Source organism: Cicer arietinum, chromosome 5, assembly GCF_000331145.2.
Source record: "Cicer arietinum cultivar CDC Frontier isolate Library 1 chromosome 5, Cicar.CDCFrontier_v2.0, whole genome shotgun sequence".
Classification (NCBI taxonomy): Eukaryota; Viridiplantae; Streptophyta; class Magnoliopsida; order Fabales; family Fabaceae; genus Cicer; species Cicer arietinum.
The window spans coordinates 2441908-2468155 of NC_021164.2; the positions used below are offsets into that span (position 1 = coordinate 2441908).

Below are 26248 nucleotides of genomic sequence, written 5' to 3' on the forward strand. Positions count from 1 at the left end.
TTAGTATCCTCTTGTTTACGATACTCTTCTTCTAAACGAAGGTGATTACCCAATTGCTCAAGTGATATGTCCTCTTTCTTATGTTTCATAGATTTTTTGAAATCTTTCCAAGAAGGTGGAAGTTTGTCTATTATGGAGGATACAATAATGGTTTCATCCATGTGCATCTTATGTTGTTTGTAGTTATTAAGAATACGTTCAATTTCATGCATTTGTTCCATTACTGATTTACTATCAACCATTTTATAATTATTAAATTGAGAAACAAAAAACTTCTTCCTTGTAGCGTCTTTTTGCATGTATCTTGACTCTAATTTCTCCCATAGTTCCTTTGCAGAGATGCTACTTTGATATATATCGAACAAGGAGTCAGACATTCCGTTGAGAATATGGCCCATCCATATATAGTCATCATTGTCCCACTTCTGCCTTTCTCTTGTTTCTGCTAATGTTTCCACTTCCTTCTCCAGCGGTCTTGGGGTGTTCAGGACATACACCACCTTCGAAGTTGTTAGAAGGAATTTCATCTTTTTCTGCCAACGGATAAAGCTTCCTCCATCGAATTTCTCCAACTTCACAAAATTAGATGTCATTTCTTTGAGTGATGCAACCATTGATTGAAAATAAAATCGAACCTAAAGATTGTTGGAACTGTGTTGGTGACAATTGCTGCAAGACTTGAATAGTGAAGTTGTTGATGAAGATTATATGTAGCAAATTCCAAAGCGTGTTGTTACACTAGCCTTTAGGTTCGATTCGCCCCCACCAATCAGATGCAAATGAGATAACCAGCGAATCCCCTTCAGGGTACTTTAGAAACCTCGATATGATTTGCACTATCACACCAAGAATATCTTTCAATAGTATGTTACAAAATAATGTTACCTATTCTTTTCTCATGCATTAGAAAAGAATAAGCTGACTTAGTATATGAGAATGAGTGAAAGAAAATGGATGGCAAATACTTGAATTCGTTGTTTGCATTCTGTCCAAAGTGGCCCTATTTATAGGAAACTAATGTCACTTAGGAAAAAGTTGCAATTCTTCTTATGCCACTGTTTGTGAAGGGACATATATAATTACCGTTCATATATTAATTGAAGTTATGCAATGGTCTGGTGGCAAAACATTGTGCTTGTTCGCGCATGTTAGGAAAGAATGAACACAACCACTACACCAAAAACAATATCATATTATGTATAACAAATTATAGATACATATATTACCAATATTTTGGAAATATCTCACATATGTAACATCTTTTCCCTTATCCCAATCGATCACAGGTTGAACCTCTAAAACCTGAACATGATTAGTAAACATAAATTAGTATTACTAAGTAAACTAATACCAGTTTTATAACAAATTACGTTTGTTGTAAACTGAGTAAAAACATATTTTGTTTATAACCGAATTAGTACCTTGCGACCGTGAGTTAATCGCAAATGTGGATAGTCTTTCATAATAGCATAAATGCGTTGTGCCACCATATCCCAATCCTATAAATTACATGAAACAAAATATGAAGAAATAAAGCAAGAGTGCTATAGCATAGCAAAGTTTGAACAAATTGCAATGATTTCACATTTAATGTAAAATATTGTCAAATAGCAGTGCTATAGTACTTTAAACATAGTGGAATTTGAACAATCTGTAAACTACTATTGACAACACTGCTACAAACTAGTATCTAGAGAGTATAGGCAATACCTTCTCGTCTACATTACGATAGTATACCGGGATGCAAAATTGATTGTTCTCAACTTTTGCTCTTTGATGTCTTTTGTACACTCAATGAGCAAGTTGAGTACCTGCATAAAAATGATGAGACATGTAGGATAACACATTTCATTATTGAAGAAAATTTGAAAATTCAGTGAAGTATTTTCATATATATGATACATTATACATACCTCATCAATCATAGACAAGAATTCATCTGCAGGTTGGAATAAATTAACTTCATTATCCTGTAATTTTAAAAGATTATAATTCAAATTTGACGCCTTATAAAAAGATAATTCTAAAAACACAATGCGAAGTCTTTTAGATTAGGTATATGAAAAACGACGGTTTAGATTAGAAATATATGAAAAACTTAAACAAAGAACACACGATATTTGATAATGGAGATCAGCAAATAGTACATATGTCTTGTAATATTTCAAGTTTAAGGTTTACAAATTATAACTTCTGTTTAAATACTACGATTCACATAAAAAACAACATATGCTAAATAGAAATATCGAAAACTAGTACCATATTATCATATTGTCTTGGAGGACCAATAATGTCCATTCCATGACTACCAGCATAATAGAGATCTCTTACTCCAACAAATTCTTGTACCTGAGAAAATAGGGTGCAACAAAAGTTGGAATTAAAACCTAGTACAAAAATGTAAGTAGTTATTATCAATTTTGTGTTGTAAAATTATTCAACTACCTTTTGGCGGCATCTTCCGTTAATTATTGCGGTAAGAAAATATTATGCGATGCTTTTAACAGCGCCACACATCTGCAGATATTGCAGGACTAGTACAAGAGAAATCAAAACAAGAGAAGAAAAATAACAGTAACATATGCAAGTAAAATATTACATACACTTTCGGACATAAAAGCATGATCAGGATTGTCAACGATCGGCGAAAGAGTCCCGTCATAATCGAGAAACATGACTATTTTCTTTCCTTTTGCAAATTTAGTAATTTGCTCAAAAGATGCAAGTGCTGATGGAAATTCTAACTGCAAAATCATAAAAAACAAATAAAACACAAACAACTAATCAATATAACTAACTAATTATCTAGGCTGGTAACCTAATAGAAACTACGAAAATGAACAATGAGACACAAAAATTACATAAAGGGTGTTATAGTATGTGTTTTATATACCTGCCATGTTAAATACGCATCATCAGCATCAAAGGATACAACACCATTCTTGCGAGTAAGAGAAGATGATCTAATTACATCAAGATGAGCATTATGATTGTCCATTGGATCCAGGTTTATGGACAATTAACAACTATTTAAAAATCAAACTTATATGAAAAACTAGCAGTATGTATGTATTGAGCAGGAGCATAAAAAAAATAAGAAATTTTATTAAAAATAATAATTATTTTAACTCTATCTATTAAGTTAGTTGATCAAAAAAACAGACTTAAAAAGATGATTTATTGAACTGAATTTATGATGTTTAAATCGGTTAAGTTGAACCGACTTAACACAACACAACTTTGTTAAGTCGGTTCATGAAACGACTTAAAAACAACATGTTGATTAAGTCGTTTGTTGTTAACTCGGACACAGAACTGACTTAAAATATACATTTTAACCGACTTAAAAAGGTAAAATTCTACTAGTGAGGTTAATGAAACTTTATGCGTTTGATATTAGTCACTTTACATTGTAAAATAACTTTTTCACTCAAAAAGAAAGTAAAATATTTTATAAAATGCTCACACAAATAAAAAAAGCAAAAATATACACGCTTTTCCTAATAAATAAATAATTAAAAAATCTGACCAAGAATTTGACGATGTCAAAGTAAAAAAAATCAACAATATTGAATTTAAATTAAATGCAAAGGAAAGTGACACAAAAGGTTCAAATTAAATACTAAAGTACATTACTACCAAACAATCGAAAGTCAACATATATACGTAATCTCTATTTAAAAAAAACGTCAACAAGACTACACATTTGAATTTCAAAATCTCGAAAAGACAAAAACATAAGATTAAAGAGAAGAAGAAAAATAAATGGTACCTAATTTACGAAGCTTCAAGTCCACCTATGTCAAATTTTGAGTTCACAATACAAGTTCAACAACATAATACAATCATGAAAGTGGTGCTTATCGTATACGAGATTTTATTTTGTAAAATTGTCCAACTATTTTTTCACGGCATCTTCCACTAATTATTGTGGTCGGAAAATATTATGTCATGCTTTTAATAGCGGCACACATCTGCAGATATTGTAGGATCAGTATGAGAGAAATCAAAACAAGAGAAGAAAAATAGCAGCGTAGTGTTAGAAACACACTCTTTTTCGATATACTTGAACACCTTTTATTGTATTCACATTTTAGAAAATATACCAATGATAAAAATCATGTCAGATACTGTGTTAAACAGTGTGTTGCTAGATAGAATTTCGTCTATGCATGATCAGGATTGTCAACAATCAGCGAAAGAGTCTCATCATAATCAAGAAACAATACTATTTTCTTTTCTTTCTCAATGTTAGTAATTTGCTCCAAAGATGCAATTGCTAATGGAAATGCTAACTGTAAAATTATAAAAAACAAATGAAGCAGAAACAACTAATCAATATAACTAACTAACTAACTACTATGTGTAATAGAAACCGCGAAAACGAACAATGAAGCACTAAAAATCACATAAAATGTATTATAGTATCTGTTTTATATATTTGCCATGTTAAATAATCAGCATCAAAGGATGTAACACCATGACCAATATCCATTGATATTTTCTTGTGAGAAGGGGAAGATGATCTCATTGCATCGAGGCAACCGTTGGAACGAACATCGTCAAGAATTCCTGTCTTTTTCCTTGGAATCGCTAGCGAAGGACCATGTAGAAAAGTTGTAGCACCTGTAGGAGAATATGAAAAACTTGAAGGCGTGTCGAGCCTTGATCTCGTCCTTGTTACGATTGAAGCATCAACAAGTCGAAGAGTATGATATGTCTTTAGGTCCATTGGATCCAGGTATATGGACAATTTTACCATACAACAACTGTTAGAAAAAACAAACTTGGTTCAAAAGTAAATAGATACAAAAAACACAAATACAAAACACAAGAGATTCGATCATGAAGGTTAACTAATTGTATTTTGCAACATTAACTATGAGTTATATCAAAAAGCCATCAAGTTATAAAACATAACAAACTTTTTCAAAACTTTGTTTGGTATTGTAAATTAATTAATGAAAATTGAAGACTAGTAAACTCAATGTGAATTGATGTCAACATCATAATGTGAATTATAAGTTGCTATTGATTGTGTTTTTTTAATGTTCGTATGATAAAAATTAGGATTCAATCGATATCATGTTATTTTTGTCCATATATTTGACGACTCGAGATCATTTCATTGAGATCAAATTAAAGAAGTTCAAGAACGTTGTGTGGATTTTATTTTTGTATTAATTGAAGAAAAAGACGGTGCTTGAATATATGTCTATTGAATATTGCTAAATGTGATTTTGTAATTTTGTTAATGGACATCTAAATCATTTTTTGTCTTGTCAACAATAGTAAAAAATGGGAGACATATTCTTTATACTCTATATTTTGTATGAACTTCTGATATTGTATATTTTGGTTATTAGATGGTTATATAAAATTGTGATTGAAAGTACAAAATTGTGAGTTGAAATTTAATATGAAATATTGTATATATGTATGTAGGTATGTATGGAACAGGAGCATAAAAAAAAAATTATTAAAAAAACAATTATTTTAACTCTACCTATAAAGTTAGTTGATCAAAAGAACCGACTTAAAAAGATGATTTGTTTAAATTTACTTTTACCTATGATCTACTTTAAAAAGATGTATGTATCCATGATATGTTTTAAACTTTTAATTTTGTCAAAAGCTACTTTTATTTATGATCTACTTCTTGAATTAAGTGAATTTCTTTTCTTTCCTTTGTTTTCTTAAAAATCCTAATTTTTGTCTAAATTGATAAATTCAGAGGCATATTTTACACGTTTAAATTTATCAATCTAAACATGAATTTGAGAATATAGGTAGATGATAAAAAAAAACCATGTAAGTTAAAACTCATAATCGATTTTTCACATATTTGAATTTGAATAATCTGTTGAGGTGACTAATTATTTTAGCCCGATATGCTCTTTTAATTTGAAGGGCTAACTAATGGCCTATTCTATTCTATTCTATTTTATATCGTATTATATTTCTTTTGATGAAATAAACATTAGAAAATATAATATTAAAAATTTTATAAATTTATTTTAAAAATAAATTAAATATTTATTAAATTTCTGAAAAGAAAACTATAATATATAATTTATGTCAAAATATCAAAATACTGACATGATTTGGAGAGCTTTTTTTAACACTTTCTTTTTTTTTTATGTTAAATTTTTGTCCTCTAAAAAAAAATTAACACACAAACAAATATTATTTCATCCATCAAGACACAAATAAAAAATTATTTTAGAATGTAAATAAATGTCCTAACAAGTGTATCAAAGTACGTAGGATCTCTTCTATACTGATTGGAGTTCAAGACTTTGAATGAGACATAGAGACAAAACATGAGTAAAGAACAAAGGGAGCAGGGACACTATATGAAACTCATAATGATATTTAGACTTATATAAAATAGGTACTATAAATAAATTAATAACATCTAAAGTATATTTGGAAAAACATTAACCCATTAAATTCTTCCTTAACTTGAAAGAATCAAAATAAAAGAACAATTACAAATGTATTCCCTAATTTTCTTGTTAGGGGTAATATCCAATGGTGCAGAAAGAATATGAATTAAATAATAAATTTTTTGACGGGGACAAAAATAATCTCTAGGCACATTTTTTATAATATTTCTGGCATATATATAATTATGAGCCAGAAATTTAATTTACGGCTATCAAAAAAGCTTTGAGAACAAAAAAAAAAACTGAATAATGATAATATTATTCCTATCTTGAGAGGTCTTCAGAGCCAAATTCTGCTCCTAGAAACCCTTGAAATGTTCTCAACCAAACACAAAATCAGAATTTGTCTTTAATATATAGTATAGTAGAAGTATATTCTCCTCTATACATTATACTAATGAGATTGATTTCCATACCACAAGTGACTTGAGAAATTCCATAACCTGCATATACAACATTGTGGTACAACTTATGTCATAAAAACCTTTATACTATTATATATTACATGTTTGGATTCACGACGAATTTAGTAAAATCACATTGAAATTATGATTTTGTTGAAATTTAAAAGTGTAGCATTTGTTAAAATCACGATAGTATAGAGAATTCTATTAAGATGTTTGGCATAGGGATTTAAAATATTTTTGGAAAACAATTTCTATATTTTAATATATATTTGAGATTTTTTAAAAATTTAGAAGGTAACATGATTTATGATCATGTAACATTTTAGTCACACTTCACTTATTTTTTGAAACATTTTATAAATTATTTATTTTCAAGAAGAAAATAAAACTTGTGAAAATTTGGAAATTGTTTTCGGCTTATTTTATAAGCTCTTCAAAGTAACTTATGAAAACAACTTATAAAATATTTTGATTTTATTTTATGACATGTCTAGTTTATAAACTACAAATTGCAACGAAAGAGTAAAAAGAAACATATAAACTAAATAACAATCACAAGAATTACCTCTGAAGGATCACAAAGAGAGTAAATTGCATTGCTTTCTTTAGGAGCAGAAGACACTAAGATTCCAAAACCTTTATTAAACTCACTCAGAACCTGTCACAGTCCATTTTTTATATCAGTGTTAATATAAGGAGAATATATATAGCAACGTAAAAAAAATTGAAGAACATGAAATTTAAGTATAGCATCACAACAACAAGTAACATATTAACCTTAAATGCATCTTCATCGGTCTGATCGTCCCCAATATATATAGCTAGCACGTCGTTGTCTTCGTTAAGTCCTAAATAAAAACATGTTTATGTAATTTAGTGGCTATAAAACACTGATTCTGACACAAACACCTAACATAACATGGACAATCACATGTGTCGGACGTAGCGACACGCCTGATTCTAGAGAAATTATGATCCTTTAATACAATAATAAAAAAATAAACTCACCAAGTGATTCAAGCAAATATGTAACAGCTTTTCCCTTATCCCAATCGATCACTGGTCGAACCTCTAAAACCTGAACATGATTGGTAGACACACATTAGTATTACTTAGTAAACTACTAAAAATTTCGTAACAAATTATGTTTGTTGTAAAATGAGTAAAATAAGTTTTTGTATATAACGAATTAGTACCTTGCGACCGTGAGTTAATCGCAAATGTGGATAGTCTTTCAGAATATCATAAACAATTTGTGCCACCATATCCCAATTCTATACATCACATGAAACAAAATAAGAGGAAATAAAGCTAGTAGTGCTATAGCGTAGCAAAATTTGAACAAATTGCAATGATTTCACATTTAATACAAAATATTTCAAATAGTAGCACTATAGTACTTTAAACATATGAGAATTTGAACAATTTGTAATCTACGATTGACAACACTACTACAAACTAGTAACTAGAGAACAAATTAGTAACTAGAGAGTATATGCAATACCTCCTCGTCTACGTTACGATAGTGTACCGAGACACAAAATTTATTGTTCTCAACCTTTGCTCCTTTGATATCTTTTGTACATTCAATGAGCAAGCTAAGTACCTACATAAAAATAATGAGACAGTTAGGATAATACATTTCAATATTGAAGAAAATTTTGAAATTCAATGAAGTATTTTCATATATATGATACATTATACATTATATATACCTCATCAATCATAGGCAAGAATTCAGCTGCAGGCTGATATAAATTAACTTCATTACCCTGTAATTTTAAAAGATTATAATTCAAATTTGAGACCTTTTAGAAAGATACTACTAAAATGACTATGTGAAGTCTTTTAAAACACAAAAAAACACAAACAAAGAACACTCGATGTTTATTCATGTAGTTCGGCATATTATGCCTACATCTCCGACTACAGAATAACTACAATACACAAGTGTGTAAAAACGATAATTTAGATCATTAAAATATGAAAAAACTTAAAAAAAGAACATGTTATATTTGATAATGGAGATCAGAAAATAGTATCTATGTCTTGTAATATTTCAAGTTTAAAGTTTACAAATTATAACTTTTGTTTAAATATTACAGTTCAGATAAAAAACATATTGCAACATAGAAATCTCGAAAACACTTAGTACCTTATTATAAGTAGACCTAATGCAAGTAGGGTGCTTATCAGATTGTCTTGGAGGACCAATAATGTCCATTCCATGACTACCAGCATAATAAAGATCTGTTACTCCAACAAATTCATGTACCTGAGGAAATAGGATGCAAAAAAAGCTGGAATCAAAACCTAGTACAATCATGGAAGTGGTTATTATCAGGGTCGTCTCTGAGATTTTGTTTCGTAAAATTCTCCAACTACCTTTTCACGGCATCTTCCGCTAATTATTGCAGTAGGAAAATATTTTGCCATGCTTTTAACAGTGGCACGCATCTGCAGATATTGCAAGATTAGTTTAAGAAAAATCAAAATAAGAGAAGAAAAATAACAGTGTAGTGCTAGAAACACACTCTTTTTCGACATATTTGAACACTTATTTTTGTATTCACATTTTAGAAAATAAACCAATGATAAAAATGATGTCACATACTGTGTTAAAAAGTGTGTTTCTAACTAGCATTTTGTCTATGCAAGTAGAATATTACATACACTTTCAGACATGAAAGCATGGTCAGGATTGTCAACGATCGGCGAAAGAGTCCCGTCATAATCGAGAAACAATACTATTTTCTTTCCTTTTGCAAAGTTAGTAATTTGCTCAAAAGATGCAAGTGCTGAGGGAAATTCTAACTGCAAAATCATAAAATAAAATTAAAAAAAACAAAATGAAGCAGAAACAACTAATCAATATAACTAACTAACTAACTAGTATGTCTAATAGAAAATGCGAAAACAAACAATGAAGCATAAAAAATTACATAAAGGGTATTATAGTGTGTTTTATATACCTGCCATGTTAAATAAGCAGCATCAACATCAAAGAATGCAACACCATGACCAATATCCATTGATATTTTCTTGTTAGTAGGAGAAGATGATCTCATTGCATCGAGACAACCGTTGGAACGAACATCATCAAGAATTCCTGTCTTTTTCCTTGGAATCGCTAGCGAAGGACCATGTAGAAAAGTTGTAGCACCTGTAGGAGAACATGATAAACTTGAAGGCGTGCCGAGCCTTGATCTCGTCCTTGTTATGGTTGCAGCATCGGCAAGCCGATGAGTGTGATTTGTCTTTAGGTCCATTGGATCCAGGTCTATGGATAATTTTACCATACAACAACTATTAGAAAACAAAACTTGATTCAAAAGTAAACAAATACAAATAATACAAATGTAAAACACAAGATATTTGATCACGAAGTTATACTAATTGTGTTTACAACATTAATTATTGTTAATTAATTAATGAAAAATAACAAACTTTTTCAAAATTTTGTTTGGCATTGTTAATTAATTAATAAAAATTGAAGACTAATAAACTCAATGTGAATTAATGTCAACTTCACAATCTGACTTTTTGATCAATTTCTTGATTATTATTATTAATATTAATATTAATATTATTATTTATTATTTTAGTAGTCATTGGACGATTAAGAATAGTTTACATCACATGATCATGACAACAAGCAATTATAAAAAATAAAAATAAAAATTGAAAAAACTGAATCAAGCATTCATTCAAGGAATATTTGCTTCCTCTAAATTAGAGTTGACACACATATATAAATAATATTAATTATTGATATTTTTATTATTATTATTATTATTATTATTTTACCGGAGAATTTTAAATGTTAGTAATATTGGTTTTTAAGGTTAATGATACTATTTGCGTTTGATATTTGTAAAATAAAATTTTTACTAAAAAAAAAAAGTAAAATCTTTAATAAAATGATCGTAAAAAAAGGGAAGAACATACACGTTTTTCTAAATAAATAAATAATTAAAAAAAATTGACCAAAAAATTGACCATCTCAAAGTAAAAAAATTCAACAATATTGCATTTAAATTAAATGCAAAGGAAAGTGGCAGGAAAAGTTCGAATTAAATACTAAAGTACATTACTACCAAACAATCGAAAGTCAACATATATACGCAATCTCCATTAAAAAAAACGACAACAACATTACACATCAGAATTTCAGAATCTCCAAAAAAACAAAATATAAGATTAAGGATAACAAGAAAAATAAATGGTACCTGATTTACGAAGCTTCAAGTGAATCAATATCAAATTTTGAATTCACAATACACGTTCAAAAGTTTCCTAATAATTTCAACAAAAATGAGTTAATATTAAAAACAAATAAATAAGTAGTAACGGTTTTGTGCAAAACTTTGAGATAAAAAATTAGTTGAATTCCCTGTATGTGAAGCAGTTGTGAGAATCATTAAATTTAAATAAAAAAAATTCTTACAAAAATTTAATAGTGTAATAGTTGCAAAAATTATTATATTTTAAAGATAAATTTTCTCTCACAAAATCTACCAATTCTCACATCGACCAATCATGCATTTGTTATAGAGAATTTATACAATTTTTTTTTTTGGTAATATAAGGAAAAAAGAAAATGTGCACGTGCGATAGTGAGGAAACAAGAAAGGAAAATGAAAGGAGAAAGATATATAGAACATGAACATACCAAAGAAGAAGTAAGAGGTTTGAGAAAGGGAAAAGAATGTTAATAATAATAATGAGAATAAGAAAGGAGAAGAAGAGAGAAATTGAGGTGGGGGAAGAGAGTATTTATAAGAGTTGTTTGGTATTAATTTATTCATTTCATTCACCTAACTAACTAACGTGCATTACATGGTAACAACTGTGCAAACACCTACCGAATAAAATAATAATAATAATAATAGTATGAAAGCCAAAACAATACTAGAAAGACTTTTCTTAACCTAATTTAATAATAATTTAATTTCGGCTAAATTTCAGGTTTAGTCTCTTTTAATTTATTTTTTTTTCAATAATTATAATTTTAAAGTAAGTACACGCTTCCACCTCAATCTTGCGTGTACTCGATTCACCAAACCTTTTTAGAAACTTCTTTACTAAAGCTATTGTGTGCCAAACTCTGTCCAAAATGAAACTGTTTTTTTTTTTTTTTTTTTTTTTTCTAGTTTCTAGAAGAAAATAAAATGTTTAAGCTAATTAATAAGAAAGTGAATTGAGCCGTCTTAAGTTGCGTTTGATACTAGGAATAAGAAAAACATGATTGAACAAGATATTTTATTCTATTTTAATCAAGTTTGTTTCAGGACTTAGCAGTTAGCATAATATAATAAAAGTTAATTTTGTTGATTTATATATCTAATCATATTTTAACTAATTAGTTGATAATAAATATTTTTTAAATTATTTAAAAATATTTATGAGATATACCATTAATAAAATATATATTTATTTTTTTAAGTAATTGATTAGTAAAATATTATATTCTAACTAATTAGATAGTAAAAAAGATGTGTTTTATGGATGATTATATAATAAATCATAAATTATATTTGATAACTTTAAAATGTAAAATATATAAATGAATATTTTTAATTAAAAATTAATTTTATCAATTCAAGCTTAAAGTATTTTAAAATAATACTTTAAAATTTATTTTTTATTAATTTAAACTTTTCAATTTGATATATTTTATATTTAGTCATCTATTTTATTTATTTTAAATTAAAATAAATAAATAAGTTCCTTACTTGAAAATATTAATTATTTTAAAATTAAAATTATATATAAATAATTTAAAATTATAACAAATAAATTATTTATTAATCTAATATATTTTTTATTAAGCTAGTTTATTTATTTTAAATTATTCACTTTAAAATATTTAAAATTATTTTAAATATAAATTATGTATAAAAAATTATTTCTTTAAATTTTTAAAATTATTTGTTTTAATTATAATAAATAAATTATAAATGGTTAAAAAAAATTAATTATAATAATAAGGATAAAATTAAAAGAAAAAAAAATTAATCAACTATAAGTTCAGAAACTATTTGAATTAGTTTATCCAAAAATACTATAAATTCATAAATGATTATCACCAAACATGTGTTATAACTTATAAGCGATAAATTATAAACTCGTTTTTTTACCTTGTCAAATTTTTTTTCTACTTTTATCTAAATAATGCAAGATGCACACTACTAACAAATAACGTTTATTTTTTAATTATTTGACTAATAACAAATATTTATTTCATTTATATTTTATACGATAAATTAATTATAACTAATATATTATAATTTTATTCTTATTTTTATTACACTTTAGTATAAATAATTTTTACACAATTAATTAATAAAACTGTCAAATTATTAAAACTGTTTAACTTTTAACATAGTCAATTTTAAAGTCATACACACAAATACAATCATATATTTTTCTCATAAAAAAATTGTATTAACTGTGCATAAATTAAACTCATTATATTAATATACTTAAGTATTATATTTTTGTTAAACGGTCAAATACAAACTAAGTCATATTTTTCCGGTCAACAACATAGAAGTAGAAGAAACTTCTTACAAAATGATGAACATGACTCAAACTCGTTTGTAAGTAACTAACAACAAATAAACAATAAAATTATTATGCAGACACAAAAGTTAAAAATCAAACACTATATTCATAATATATTTTAAATACTTTTTTATTTATATTAAGTTTTTCTCTTTTATAAATCTGACACGTTAAAAATAGATATCATGAATATATGATATTAAAATGTTGTGTTTAAATATATTGCTAATAAAAAATGCTTTTCTTGCGGTTCATGAAACCACGTGGGGAGCATGGTGGGGACATTCCAGCTGGAGACACGAATATGGTCAAATATGGTGACATTATTGACATAAAAGAAAACAGTAATTTAGGTTACTATGTATTTGTTAGAGGTGATGTGACATGCATATAAAAGTAACTAGATGTGTCGGTTCTATGAAGTAAGGGTGACTATGATCCAACACACACTAAACTAAAGTATATGCACATAGGAGTTTAGCAAGTTGTACTAGGGACTAGCTAGTTTGACTAACGAGGAGATCTTAAAGAGATATCATATGTTTTGTAATTTATTAGAACATAAAATTCGATACTAAATGAGATATAAATATAATAGGTTAATATTTTATGAAAATAAAATATGATGTTTATTATATTTTATGAAAATAAAATATGATGTTTATTATATTTTATACAGTATTATAATTATATTTTATTTTATATTTTATTTTATGTTTTATTTTATATTAAATTTTATATTTTTAAAATATTATTATAGATGTTTATAGATTTTTTTTACTTTGTACTCAAAACTACATAGTTGTTTGTTTTTCAGAGAAATAGTGTGAAAACATACTTATAGTTGAAAGCTACAATATCTAACTTCATAAATTCCAAAGTGAAAAGTCTTGCTATCATGGTGTCGAAGTGATTGAACACACACCCAAATACACATTAAAATTGTGATTAATTAGGTCATTCTCTTGTACATTACCATTAGAAGATTGTGATTTTTTTTTTTTAAGGTCAACATTAACCATCAATTAAATCGAAAAAAAAAAGAGATTACTATAGTGGAAATGAGTGCTTCCACAAATAGTTGTTCATCAACTTAAAATATAAATATATGAGATAAATTGTAAAACTCATTTTAAGTTACAAGAGATTAATTCTATGACTTATAAAATTTATGAGTTGTTTTAAAATGATGTAGTTTTATGAGACTTTTTTAAAAAATCTTATATTTTTATTTATTAATAGAGATCACTTTTATTCGGTTCATTCTCATTTGTTCTACAAACAATCAATTGTTTGAGTCTATGGTCCAATAAAAATTTAGATATAATTTTAATTTTCATAATTTATGTTAGTTGTCATTTATTCATCACCTCAATTGTTGGTTTTCTAAAAAATTAAATTTTATGTTGTATTTAAGTAAATGTGAATAAATTATCCACAAGTATTAAAATCAATCATATGTATCCCATTATCTTTAGGGGAGTATTTTAATTAATTGTCACTACTAGAAATTGGTGTTTTTCGTGCGGCATTTCCTGCGGAAGTATATCCGCAGGTGATACATAAGGATTTTCCTGCGGTTCAGGAATAATTGAGGAATATATCTGCGTTTAGGAATCCGCAGGTAGGACGGCAGGTAAGTTAATTGTTTCCTACGGATTTACATGTGATTTTTCTGTCCGTAGCAAACTCCATATTCGAAGCAAATTCCGCAGCAAATGCATTCCAATCTTGAAATTTTTACCTTCATATATATGAAGTAGTTTTTATTTTTATATAAATAAAGTAGAATTGTTTTTTAAATAAATAAAAAAGTAAGACAAATTCCACGGTTAGGGATAACAATATAGTTTGCATGTTGTGTCTACACGAACATGTCTTTATTTATAGAAGAAAATTCGATTTGATTAAGTGTGAGTTTGTCCTTAAATTAAAATTATAAGGCGAAGAGGGGTGTTGATATCTACTTTGCACAGGAACCGTTGTATAAAATATCTATATTTTTATGTTTATATAAATAAAGTACATTTTATGTTTTTATTTTTATATAAAGGCTTACACTAAAAAAAAAAGTATCTATTGTGACACTTATATTTTGTGATGTTTTTTTATTTATCACTAAAACTATTTTTAGCTAGAATTAGAGTGTCACTGCTTCTAAAAATATTATATTCTTTTATAGAAAAATTTAAATGCCCAAAAATATAAGTTTTGCCCCCTTTGATTTTATACCTACAAAATGCGGCTACACCTTTTCTTTGCATTTCTTGTACCATTTTCTCTCTATTATCTTCAATAAACCCTGGTTCTCAAAAATTCTAAATTCAATTTCGAACATCCCTAAACTCATCTCTCTCTTCAATTCGCGATTTGCCGTAAGAAGTAAATTATATTCTCTTTTCAAATCATTTCAGTTTGCGATTTCAATTTTAATTTTGGTAATATTGCTTATTAAGTGTCATTAATTCGCGATTTGTTGAATGAAATTCTCTCTCGTTTCACTTTGCAATTTGCAGTAGCAAATAAGTTTTATCCTGTTTTCAAATCATTTTAGTTTGCGATTTCAATTTTTATTTTGGTAATATTGCTTGCGTGTCGGCTTTATTTTCAATCGATTGGAGATGTAAAAGAAGCTGCTTTGACTCAGAAGCAACTCGGTGTTGAAGAAGATGCTGGTGTTTTGTGAAAGGAAGTTAAGAGATTGAAGGTTAAAGTTTCGGGTATTAGTTCGGTTTTGGAACGACAAACTAAGGAGTTAGATGAACTTAAAGATGAGGTATTTTTCAATTTCCAGAATTTGTTTTTTGTTTAGTTTAATTTGTTTGGTAAATAGGGTGGTTTAGTTTTAGGTGTGATGAATGTTGTTTAGAATTGTAACTGGAATGATGAACCGGTGGATGTTTTGTTGATTTTTAAATTTATTGATGGTAAATTTGGGATGGAGAAGGGCAAGAAGATTCAGGTTTTGTTTACAAAGGGAATTGTTATTTCTAGTGTTTCTACAAGAATGATTTTTGCTTTTTACTTGTTATTTTAAGTTGTGATTGAACAAATTAAAAAAAAAAAGTCTTAATATGTTGATGGTTTGCTTTGTACTACAGGAATGAGTGGTTTAATAAGTGATAGGACTCAAACTGGATCCATGCAATTCTTTTCAATAAAATGTACATGTATACAACTATACATTCATATTAATTATTAGTTGTTATTATCATCAAATAATAAGTCATAGCAACACAATTACTTGGTATTCTATCTACATAAAAGTTTTCATACTTCTTTCATAGTTACTTAATATATATTTTTTTAAATAATTTTGGTATTGGTATTCCTTCAGCTCTGACTTGCAAAGAGCAGTCAAAGAAAGAAATAGCATTAAAGAATGAAGCGTTGAATCAGAAAGCATCAATGCAAATCCAGCTTCATGTGAAAACAGAGGTGAATTACTCTGCAACATTATGATTTATTTGTGATAATTTGGCTATTTTCAGCTCAAACTAACTTTTATTGATTTCATGCTGACTTAGGAGCTTGAGAAGTCAAGTTTGGAGCGTTTTAGATTGCAAGAGAGAAATATGGCTTTGCTAAAGAGTTCGCAACATTAAAATTGTGAGTGGAGCTGCAGTTTGATTGAGTTTCTATACTTTGCTATTATATAATATTTTTTTGTATGTTTGTCAGGAACACTGAAATGACAATGGAAAATCGAACTTTGTGTTTGGTGGAATAATGTCTTTAATAATTTAGGAGATGGAATTATGAGTTTGGATTTTGAACAAGCTGAGGACAACAAGCCAGTATTGAACATATCCTAACCTTCATTTTCTCAATGTTGGTTTTCATTTAGATTCGTCCTTTGTTTTCATTGAACTAGGGGAAAAAGTTAAAAGTTCGCATGAATTAAGAAGTAAAGTTTGAATAAGCTTTGGACTAATTAAAAGTTTACATTTCTAGGGTATGGTCATGGACAATGATTGAAATTGAATACCATATCAGTAAAGGAGAATATGATCCCTGATGTTATTATTATTTTTTTGTTTCTTTTTGTCCAGACTTAAAATCTTTTGTACCTATAGCGTTCCTAGCGTGGGTGATGCTGGTTCCTGTCAACTGGACAAGCACTGGGATAGAAACGGCTGGGATAAAAAACATAACTTCCAGCGACATTGATAAGCTCTCAGTTTCAATGTCCAGCGTGGATCTGAAAGGTTTGAAAAACTATTATTCAGTGTAATTACAGTTTTGTTGCTGCTTCTTGATGTTGTTTAATAAATTATCTTCTAATATGAAGTACCTGCATGTCAAGATGTATTCCTGACCTAATAATATATATGGATTAACTATGTCTGTGAGGCTTTATGTCTAGTGTGTGTAACCTTTATTTACTGTATACAATCTTGATTGTTTCGCATCTACTCTATACATATTATTACTGTTATTATATGTTAGTTACTTTTTCTTCTAATCAGTATCTCATAATGCGACATCACTTCTCCATTTCAATTATCATTTTTTTTTCTTTTTTGTGTAATCTCATTTTTTTAAAAGTTGTATAGATGCTTTTACAGTGCATTCATGTCCGAATTTGATTATATAAACTATTTTCAAGTATTGTTTTTTTTGACATTGTTGCTAAATGTGGTGCTTTTCTAAAATTTTACACTATCTTAGGTTTTGGTCACACATAGTAGCTGCTTATGCATTTACCTTCTGGACATGCTAAATTTTGATGAGGGAGTATGAAAAAGTTGCCTCAACGAGATTACAATTTGTTGCAGCAGAAAAGCGTTGTCCTTATCAATTTTCAGTAATATTTTGTTCTCTATTTTTAGTGAGGAATTTTTCTATGTAAAACTACTACTTTACTCTTTTTTGGGAAGCTGAGATGAAGCATAAAACTCTGATTTTATGTCTCTTGTGTAAGAGGTGGTATGCTTTTTATTTTAGGTGCGTAATACATTTGAACCTATAGCCTCATACAAACTACCGAATCCTCTCACCACTAGCCCAATCACAGTGATTAAAGGTGCTATGCCTACTTAGTAATATTTCTAGGTAGATCTCAACTGTATACTTTCCACATTTAAAATATGTAGATTACCATTGTGGATTTTCTAGTAATTAGGAAATCATAATAAGAATCCAGCTATTTATATCAGTGAATAAGTAAGCAAAATAATAGAGTGATGACTGCTATGTGGTATTTAAATTAAATACATCAAAGAGATATAAGAAAAGATAAAAGGTCTAGCAGAAGGTTCTAAAAACTAATAAAACAAGGCAGGAGCAAACATAACTTTAGCACTGAAGAGCTCTCCAATCTGACAATATCTTTACAATAACCAAGTTTGGGAAAATTGCTATTATAGGTTGAATTGTCACATGTTAAAATTGAGATATTCCTTCATACATATTTTTCTTATAGAAAATATATTACTTTGAAGGTGCTTGTTTGAAACATTCCTCCAGATCTTGATGAATCTGTTAGTGAGCTCGTTGAGCACTTCTTTCTGGTCAATCATCTGGATAACTATCTTACTCACCAGGTTGGTTCCTTTTGCTACAATGTTAAACTTATTAATTGTCAAATTGATTCTGAGATGATGTGTATGAAATGTGGAGTACATTATTAACTAGATATATTACAACAGATATAATTTTGCCCATTTATTTAGGAAACGAAAAAACAGTATGTGACAGCATATTTATTGTGACACTTACACAGGTTGTTTATAATGCAAACAAATTAGCAAAGTTGGTTAAAAAGAAGAGTAAGCTGCAGAATTGGCTCGTCTGTTATCAAAATAAACTTGACAGAACTTCAAACTGAAATGAAGGGATTAGTTTTAAACTGAACTGCAGAATTGGCTCCGCATCACTAGCGTCAATGGCTGAAAATTTTCAGCGTTCTGCAATTGAATTTGCTTGTTCTATGCAACACAACTCTTCCACCCACTTTCGTACCTTTCAGGTTTCCTCTTTTTTATGTCTTCCACCATCTCATTATTATTTTATTCTAATTCTGCATATTCGTTGCGCCATAGATAACATAGACAAGATCATATTCGTTGGCACTGATATGCAGAAAGAACAGGCTATTTGATGTATGTTGAATCTTCGCATGGTTTTATTGTATTGCTTTTTTATTTGTTTTGTGGGATATATTTTCCACCTTATGAGGAACTAGCATTTGAGGGATATCTATATTTTGTTGGCAATTATACAAGCAAAGTTTTCTTGCTCTGTGGGTGATCTTTTAGGTATCTAGATTTATCACCAATTTATGATCTTAGCCTGTTTGTTTTGCAGATGTATTGATGGTAGCACGAGAGAATCCGACTTTCGGTGTCAGGTTTTGCTATTTCTGTTGCGCTTCTTGTTACAAGAGGTATTTTCCCATCTTTTTCACATACAAGTATATTGTTTCAATTAAGGAACTTTGCATCTTTAATTGTATATTGTTACAAGGGGCTATACTGTGACAAAATTGGGGAAACTAATGCAGGATCAATGCTTATTTCTTTTTATTTGTGTAATTTCATTACACTCCTTTCTCTTTTTGCTATCAGATATGTCTTTGCTGTCACCACTAAAAATCAGCATAGTAAGTCGTACTAAAACTCATTGATTTCATGATTTGACTCTTGGCAGTTTCCTTTTATTGTTGAACTTCTCACTTGCATTTGAATTTCTGACTTGCATTTGAATTTCCAACAATATATGAATTAAGGACAAGGAACCACACCAAAGTATAACAATAGGCAAATTCTTGAATAATATCCACAATTAGTTTCACTTCACTAATAATCCATGTTAAACACAATAAACTATTTGTTGTGTGAAGCAGTCTTATTTTTATCCTCAATCCTCACATAAAATGCAATTCTATTTATCCCTGTTAATTGTTGTTATATGGACTGGTATGCAGTTGAAAAATGATAAAGTTAAAGTAAGTTTTGGTTGATAAGTAATAACTTTTGTCTCTATGCGCACTCTTTTGCAGGTAGTCACAAATCTACTAATCAATGAACATTGGTTTGAGACCAATAAAAATTTAACCTTTCTGTTGTAACATTTAGGATTTGTTGGATCTGATGAAAATAGTGGAGATGATGACATTGGTAGCTATCATATTGAATAGTATTCGTTTTTATTTTGTTAATTTGGTTGTATCATATACTTGATTATACTTAGTTTTGATTTTTGAACATGATATAAATTGTGTCGGAGTATTGCAATAGTATTTCAATTAAAGAGTAATGTTAAATATTTAAAAAATGTATTTATAATAATGTTTTCATATATTTTTAGTTGAACTTTTCATATAAATAAAGAATTAGAAGAAATTTAAGAAATTTGAAAATAATATTGAGGCAAAATTACCTGGGGATTTTCATGTGCAAAATTTCATATGGATTTACCTGCGGCTTTTCATGCGAAAAATATTTGCAGGAATAGTGCTACAAATATTTCTGTGTGAAAAGTCGTAAGAAAATGCCTTAAGTTTACTAATTGTTTGCTGCGGAATTTATCTACTTTTCCTGCGGATTTATCCGCAAGTATATTACCTGCGGATTTAAAAATCCTCAGGAAACAATTATCTACGAAGGTTTTACGTGGGGAATTAGTTCCGCCAATAAATCCGCAGGTAACGTGTGTTTCTGCGGATTTTTAGTTGAAATCTGCAGGTAAAACGCTGATTTCTAATAGTGTGTAGGGTAATTACCCACAATTTTTGAAAGAGAACATAAAATGTTAGTTTAGTTTGGTAGTAATTTTGTAGTAAAATACCACTTTAAAGAGTTATGTTTGAATTTAGATACATGATAAAATATTAAAATTAATATTAAATAATTTTTCTCTTTATCTCATTTTTTATAAAAGTTATTGATTGAAGAGGAGAAAAGAATGTCGATGTCAAATTCTAGACTTAGTTTTACGGTTGAATCGGAACATCCACAAGTATTATATATAGAGTTACACACGTAGTAAGATAGTATAATATTGAAATATAATATTTAGATACTCATACACCCCATTTATCTAAATATATTAACAAGCCATTTTAGCGGAAGCTAATTATAAATTTGGTACCCATAGTACTTTGATTAAGATAGTCTATGTTAGAGAATTAAAGACTATATATTGGCATGCTACATAAATAGTTTTATATATTTAATGAGAATTTACTGTTTTGCCACAATATAGTTTCTAGTAGTGTGTGGAATAAATCAAGACTATAAGAATTTAGAATAGGAGACTAAAACTACTATTATACAAAACTATTACTTAAAGTATTTCAAATTAATTTTTTAACTCAAATTTATTTCATAGTACTTTAGTTGAAATCCAACTCGAAAAAATAATTACATTTTTCTACACAAATAAAATAAAAAAATGCATATTGATTGAATGATTTGGCTAATTAAAAAAGATATAATATGCGATTCTAAATAAAAAAAGAATCTTTTACTAACGGGATATTTTTAATATATATTTTCCAAAGGAATTTTATTTAGATTTTCTTTTGTCTCCGTTAAAATATTTAGCTTTAATATCTTAACGAATATTTATTTAATTTTTCTAACAACTAATACTTATTTATTTAACGCTTGATATGATGGAAAATTAAATCTTAAAATAAGATATGTACTTTCAAAAATTATATGCTGATTGATCGAATGATTTGGCTAATTAAAAAAGATTCGCGATTCTAAAAAAAAAAAAAAAACCAAATCTTTTACTAACGGAATATTTTTAACCAAATCTTTTGTTAAGTTTTTTTTTGGCGGCGTTAATGTCGTAGTGAACATTTATTTAATTTCTCTAGCAACTAATACTTAATTTTTCAACTCTTGATAAGATGAAAAATTAAATCTTAAAATAAGATATGTATTTTCAAAGATAATTGTATGAGATCTTATTAAAAGATATAGCAACAAAATTAAACCTTCTAATTTGTACACTCTATAGTCTATATATAGAAACAATGTATACCAAAGAAAAACCACAAAAGCTTGCTATTAACACTTGATCACTTAGAGTCACAAAATCAAAACATTTGATCACACTCAGTTCCTTCTTTTATGGAGTCCTTCTTCTACACTCTTCACGTAAGTCCTGTCCATGATTCAATTCTTGCCATGTTTCAACATATTCCATATTTGAGTAATAATTTCTACATTGATTTTGATTACACCAACACAATTATAGAACCCAATGCTAGAAACACCATATCTCTATCTACAATTACAATGAAAAACATATTTGTTGTTCCTCGTGAAATATTATGTAATTGTACGGAGAGGGATCATATCAATGCTTTATACCGTATATTTTCTTCCGTGCCTACTTACTTAATAGATTCAATTCTACCCAAAGTGGAACAATGTGCTAGACAAATTGTTGCAAACAATGATGTATTAAAGATGAATTTGTCGCTTCGCGTTACTACAAGACAAAGGGCAGAGCAAATTGAAGACTTGTTGGAAATATTAGAAATTGATCATCCTTCTTATGACTCTATAGAAAAATGTTCAATTTGTTTGGAGGAATTTCGTACAAGTTCAAAGTTAGAAATTGTTTCCACAAAATGCTCACATTTTTTTCATAAAAACTGTATTGTACCGTGGATTAAAAGGTGTGCTGATAGTTCGTCTTCTTGTACTTGTCCGTTGTGTCGACGTCAAATATTATAAAGAGATAAAGAAATATCAAAAATATTTTTCTTAGGACATGCCTTTATTTGTATTTGATTTTGTAGTTGACTTGTTTAGTGGCTTTTATGCTTTCTATTAATGAAAAATATTTTTTTACTCATCGAAATTATGTTGATATAACAATTGCTTACTTTTAATTTGTAACGATGTCTTTACCAAAAAAAAGAAAAGTTTTAAAAGATGATTTTTCTTTGAAAAAAAAATTAGTGTTATCCGATCAAGATGTTGATGTATTAAATAATTTAAAATTTAAAAGATAAAAGACTTAAATTATTATATTATAGTTATAATAAGAATGAACTTTTTGCAAAAATAAAATGTAATAATGAAAGAGTAAGAACTTTTTATATTTTAATGAATCTTTTGTAATTTTTTATGTAAATTTAATAATTATGGATATAACTTTATATTATTTAAATTATTCAAAGTATTTGTTTAAAAATAAATTTATTTGTGCATGACAAGATTTTCACAAGGTACTAAAATAAATTTAGTATCTTGCATCTGAATGAGCCACAAGGTACTAAAATATAGATAAAAAGTTATAATTTTAGCTGCGGGCATATTTGTCTAATTGAGACGAAAGTTAATTCGCACACATTAGTATTTTTCTAAAAATTATTAAGGATTTTTTTTTCAGTGATAAATTAATTAGTAATTATTAGTTTTAATTGCAATTTTACTTTTTTATTTTCACCAATTCATAGAATTGATTTTTTATTTATTATAAATTTATTTAAGATTTTTTAACTAAAAAATTGTGATTTGATATATTTTAAATGATATCGTATAATCTCATTTTGTATAGCCAGCTAGATGAATTATATATTTATATATTATTAGTTAAATTAAAAAATGAATAATTTTAAAAATTGTAATTGAAATTTTTAGAGAATTTTTTTTGTAACTTCATGGATATTAATTATTTAAAATCATCTTATAATATAATCTTATAATATATCGCATAATTTAAAATGTCATATCATAATTTTTTTATCTAAAAAAATCGTGACATGAAAACAATAAGTATTTAAAATAGGAGATTAAAATTACTATTATACAAAACTATTATTTAAAGTATTTCAAATGATTCTTTTATCCCAAATTTATTTCATAGTACTTTCGTTGAAATACAACTCGAAAAAAGAATTCCATTTTTCTACACAAATAAAAACAAAAAATGCTTATAATTGATTGAATGATTTGGCTAATTAAAAAAGATATAATATGCGATTCAAAAAAGAAAAAACAGAATCTTTTACTAACGTGATATTTTTAATATATATTTTCTAAAGGAATTTTTTTTAGATTTTCTTTTGTCTGCGTTAAAATATTTAGCATTAATGTCGTAATGAATTTATTTAACTTTTGTAGTAACTAATACTTAATTATTTAACTCTTGATATGATGAAAAATTAAATCTTAAAATAAGATATGTATTTTCATAATTTAAATGCTGATTGATTGAATGATTTGGCAAATTGAATACTTGTTGGAAATATTAGAAATTGATCATCTTTCTTATAACTCTACAGAAAAATGTTCAATTTGTTTGGAGGAATTTTGTAATAGTTTAAAGTTAGAAATTGTTTCTATAAATTGCTCAAATTTTTTTCCATAAAAATTGTATTGTGCCATGGATTAAAAGGTGCCCTGATAGTTCATCTTTTTATACTTATCCGTTATGTCGGCGTCAAATAATATAAAGAGATAAAGAAATATCAAAAGTATTTCTTGCACAAAGAAATATTATATTTGTTTGTATTTGATTTTGTAATTGACTTGTTTAGTGGCTTTTATGCTTTCTATTAATGAAAGAAGATCTTAGTAGTGTTATTAGTTCTGCCATGAGTGGTACAAGTGCAAGTGACATTCTAACTCTCCTTGCTGCAGCTGCAACATGTAATCATTTTTATTATTTTCAATCATACTTTTTTTTGTATATTGAGTCTATTACATGTATTTTTATATAAACTTTTTCTATGGTAACTTCCCCATGTGTTTTTTTAATATTGTGTCTTCTTTTGAGTCTTTTTATACCCAATATGAAAGTAAGAGTTGTTTCATTATTTCAGGTGAGTGTACAAGTCAGGGATAATGAAGATCATAGTGTTATTATAAGTATTGAGAACCTGCTCAAACACTTCAAGAGATGAAGTTGCAGTTTTCCACTGATTTTATCTGTTTACTTTGCTACTGACCTAATGCTACTGCTGCATTACACAACATATAGAGATAGTTTTCAACTGATTATAATTATTTGGATTTTTATTATTGAATAAAAGAAATATTGTATTTGGCATATTTTTTGTATTTGTAATTGCTATGTTTGTTTATTTTATTATTTTGAATGGTTTTTATATTATGGGGTGTACTTTTATTGGTGTGAAGGCAAACTAGTAATGTGCACAAGATTGTGAAGGCAAACTAGAATAAGATTGTAGTTTTATTTGTAATATTGAGTACTTATAAATATTACTTAAATATATTATATTTTTTAGTTATATACGGTGAAATGATTAATACTTTTAAATGATTTTGGTGTATGAATTTTTTAGATATTGAAATGAAATTAAAAAATTGTTTTTATTGTTCTTTTGGATATTAAAGTAATGAAAAAAAAATAGTAATATTTAGAAACTGAATTAGTGACCAAATATTTTATAAATATAATAATTTGTCACAAATTTCATCTCTAAATCAGTCGCTAATGATAAAACAAATTAATTTAAAGTGGTTGCTAAATCAGTCTCAAACTTTAGTCACTAATTTAGTCTCAAAATTTGGTCACAAAATTCAGTCACTAAATCGGTAACTAAATTCGGTCGCTAAATCGGTAACTAAATTCGGTCGTTAATTTGGTCGCAACAGTTAGCGACTAGCAGTTTAGCTACTGATTTAAATTGATCACTAAATCGGTCGTTATTTGATTTAGTGACCGATTTTCTTCATTTAGTGACCGAAAAATTGGTCTCTAAAAGCGTTTTTTCTAGTAGTGAGTTTTATTATTACTTGCAACGATTCTTATTTAAAATCATCTTATCATATACCGCAGAGTTTAAAATATGTCATATAAAAAAATTTTGTCTAAAAATCTCGTGGAATA

At 27.5% G+C, this 26248-nt stretch overlaps 2 protein-coding genes and 1 pseudogene across 3 annotated transcripts; 1 reads left to right on the forward strand and 2 right to left on the reverse strand.

The window, feature by feature from the left end:
• Positions 1–1424: 1424 nt before the first annotated feature.
• On the reverse strand, positions 1425–4068 carry LOC101508546 (trehalose-phosphate phosphatase A-like; annotated as a pseudogene).
• A 249-nt stretch (positions 4069–4317) lies between these two features.
• LOC101506623 (probable trehalose-phosphate phosphatase F) lies at positions 4318–11662 on the reverse strand. Of its 2 annotated transcripts, none has more exons than XM_073369380.1 (13): positions 11529–11662; positions 11086–11152; positions 9829–10136; positions 9530–9670; positions 9242–9313; positions 9012–9131; positions 8572–8628; positions 8361–8462; positions 8053–8130; positions 7865–7934; positions 7634–7704; positions 7422–7514; positions 4318–4769 (listed from the first exon to the last, which is right to left on the reverse strand). In XM_073369380.1, exons 3-13 carry the CDS (start codon positions 10123–10125, stop codon positions 4695–4697), a joined length of 1176 nt encoding a protein of 391 aa, XP_073225481.1. In that variant the 5' UTR covers positions 10126–10136; positions 11086–11152; positions 11529–11662; the 3' UTR covers positions 4318–4694. The 2 variants fall into 2 exon arrangements, with proteins under 2 accessions (XP_073225481.1, XP_004516353.1); XM_004516296.4 differs by lacking the exon at positions 4318–4769 and adding an exon at positions 6409–6892 and having other exon boundaries at positions 11529–11659.
• Positions 11663–22509: 10847 nt separating this feature from the next.
• LOC105851367 (uncharacterized) lies at positions 22510–25240 on the forward strand. The gene is made up of 3 exons (XM_012712122.1): positions 22510–23004; positions 24933–25044; positions 25218–25240. The coding sequence occupies exons 1-3, from the start codon at positions 22510–22512 to the stop codon at positions 25238–25240; spliced, it is 630 nt and encodes a 209-aa protein (XP_012567576.1).
• The last annotated feature ends 1008 nt before the right edge of the window (positions 25241–26248 follow it).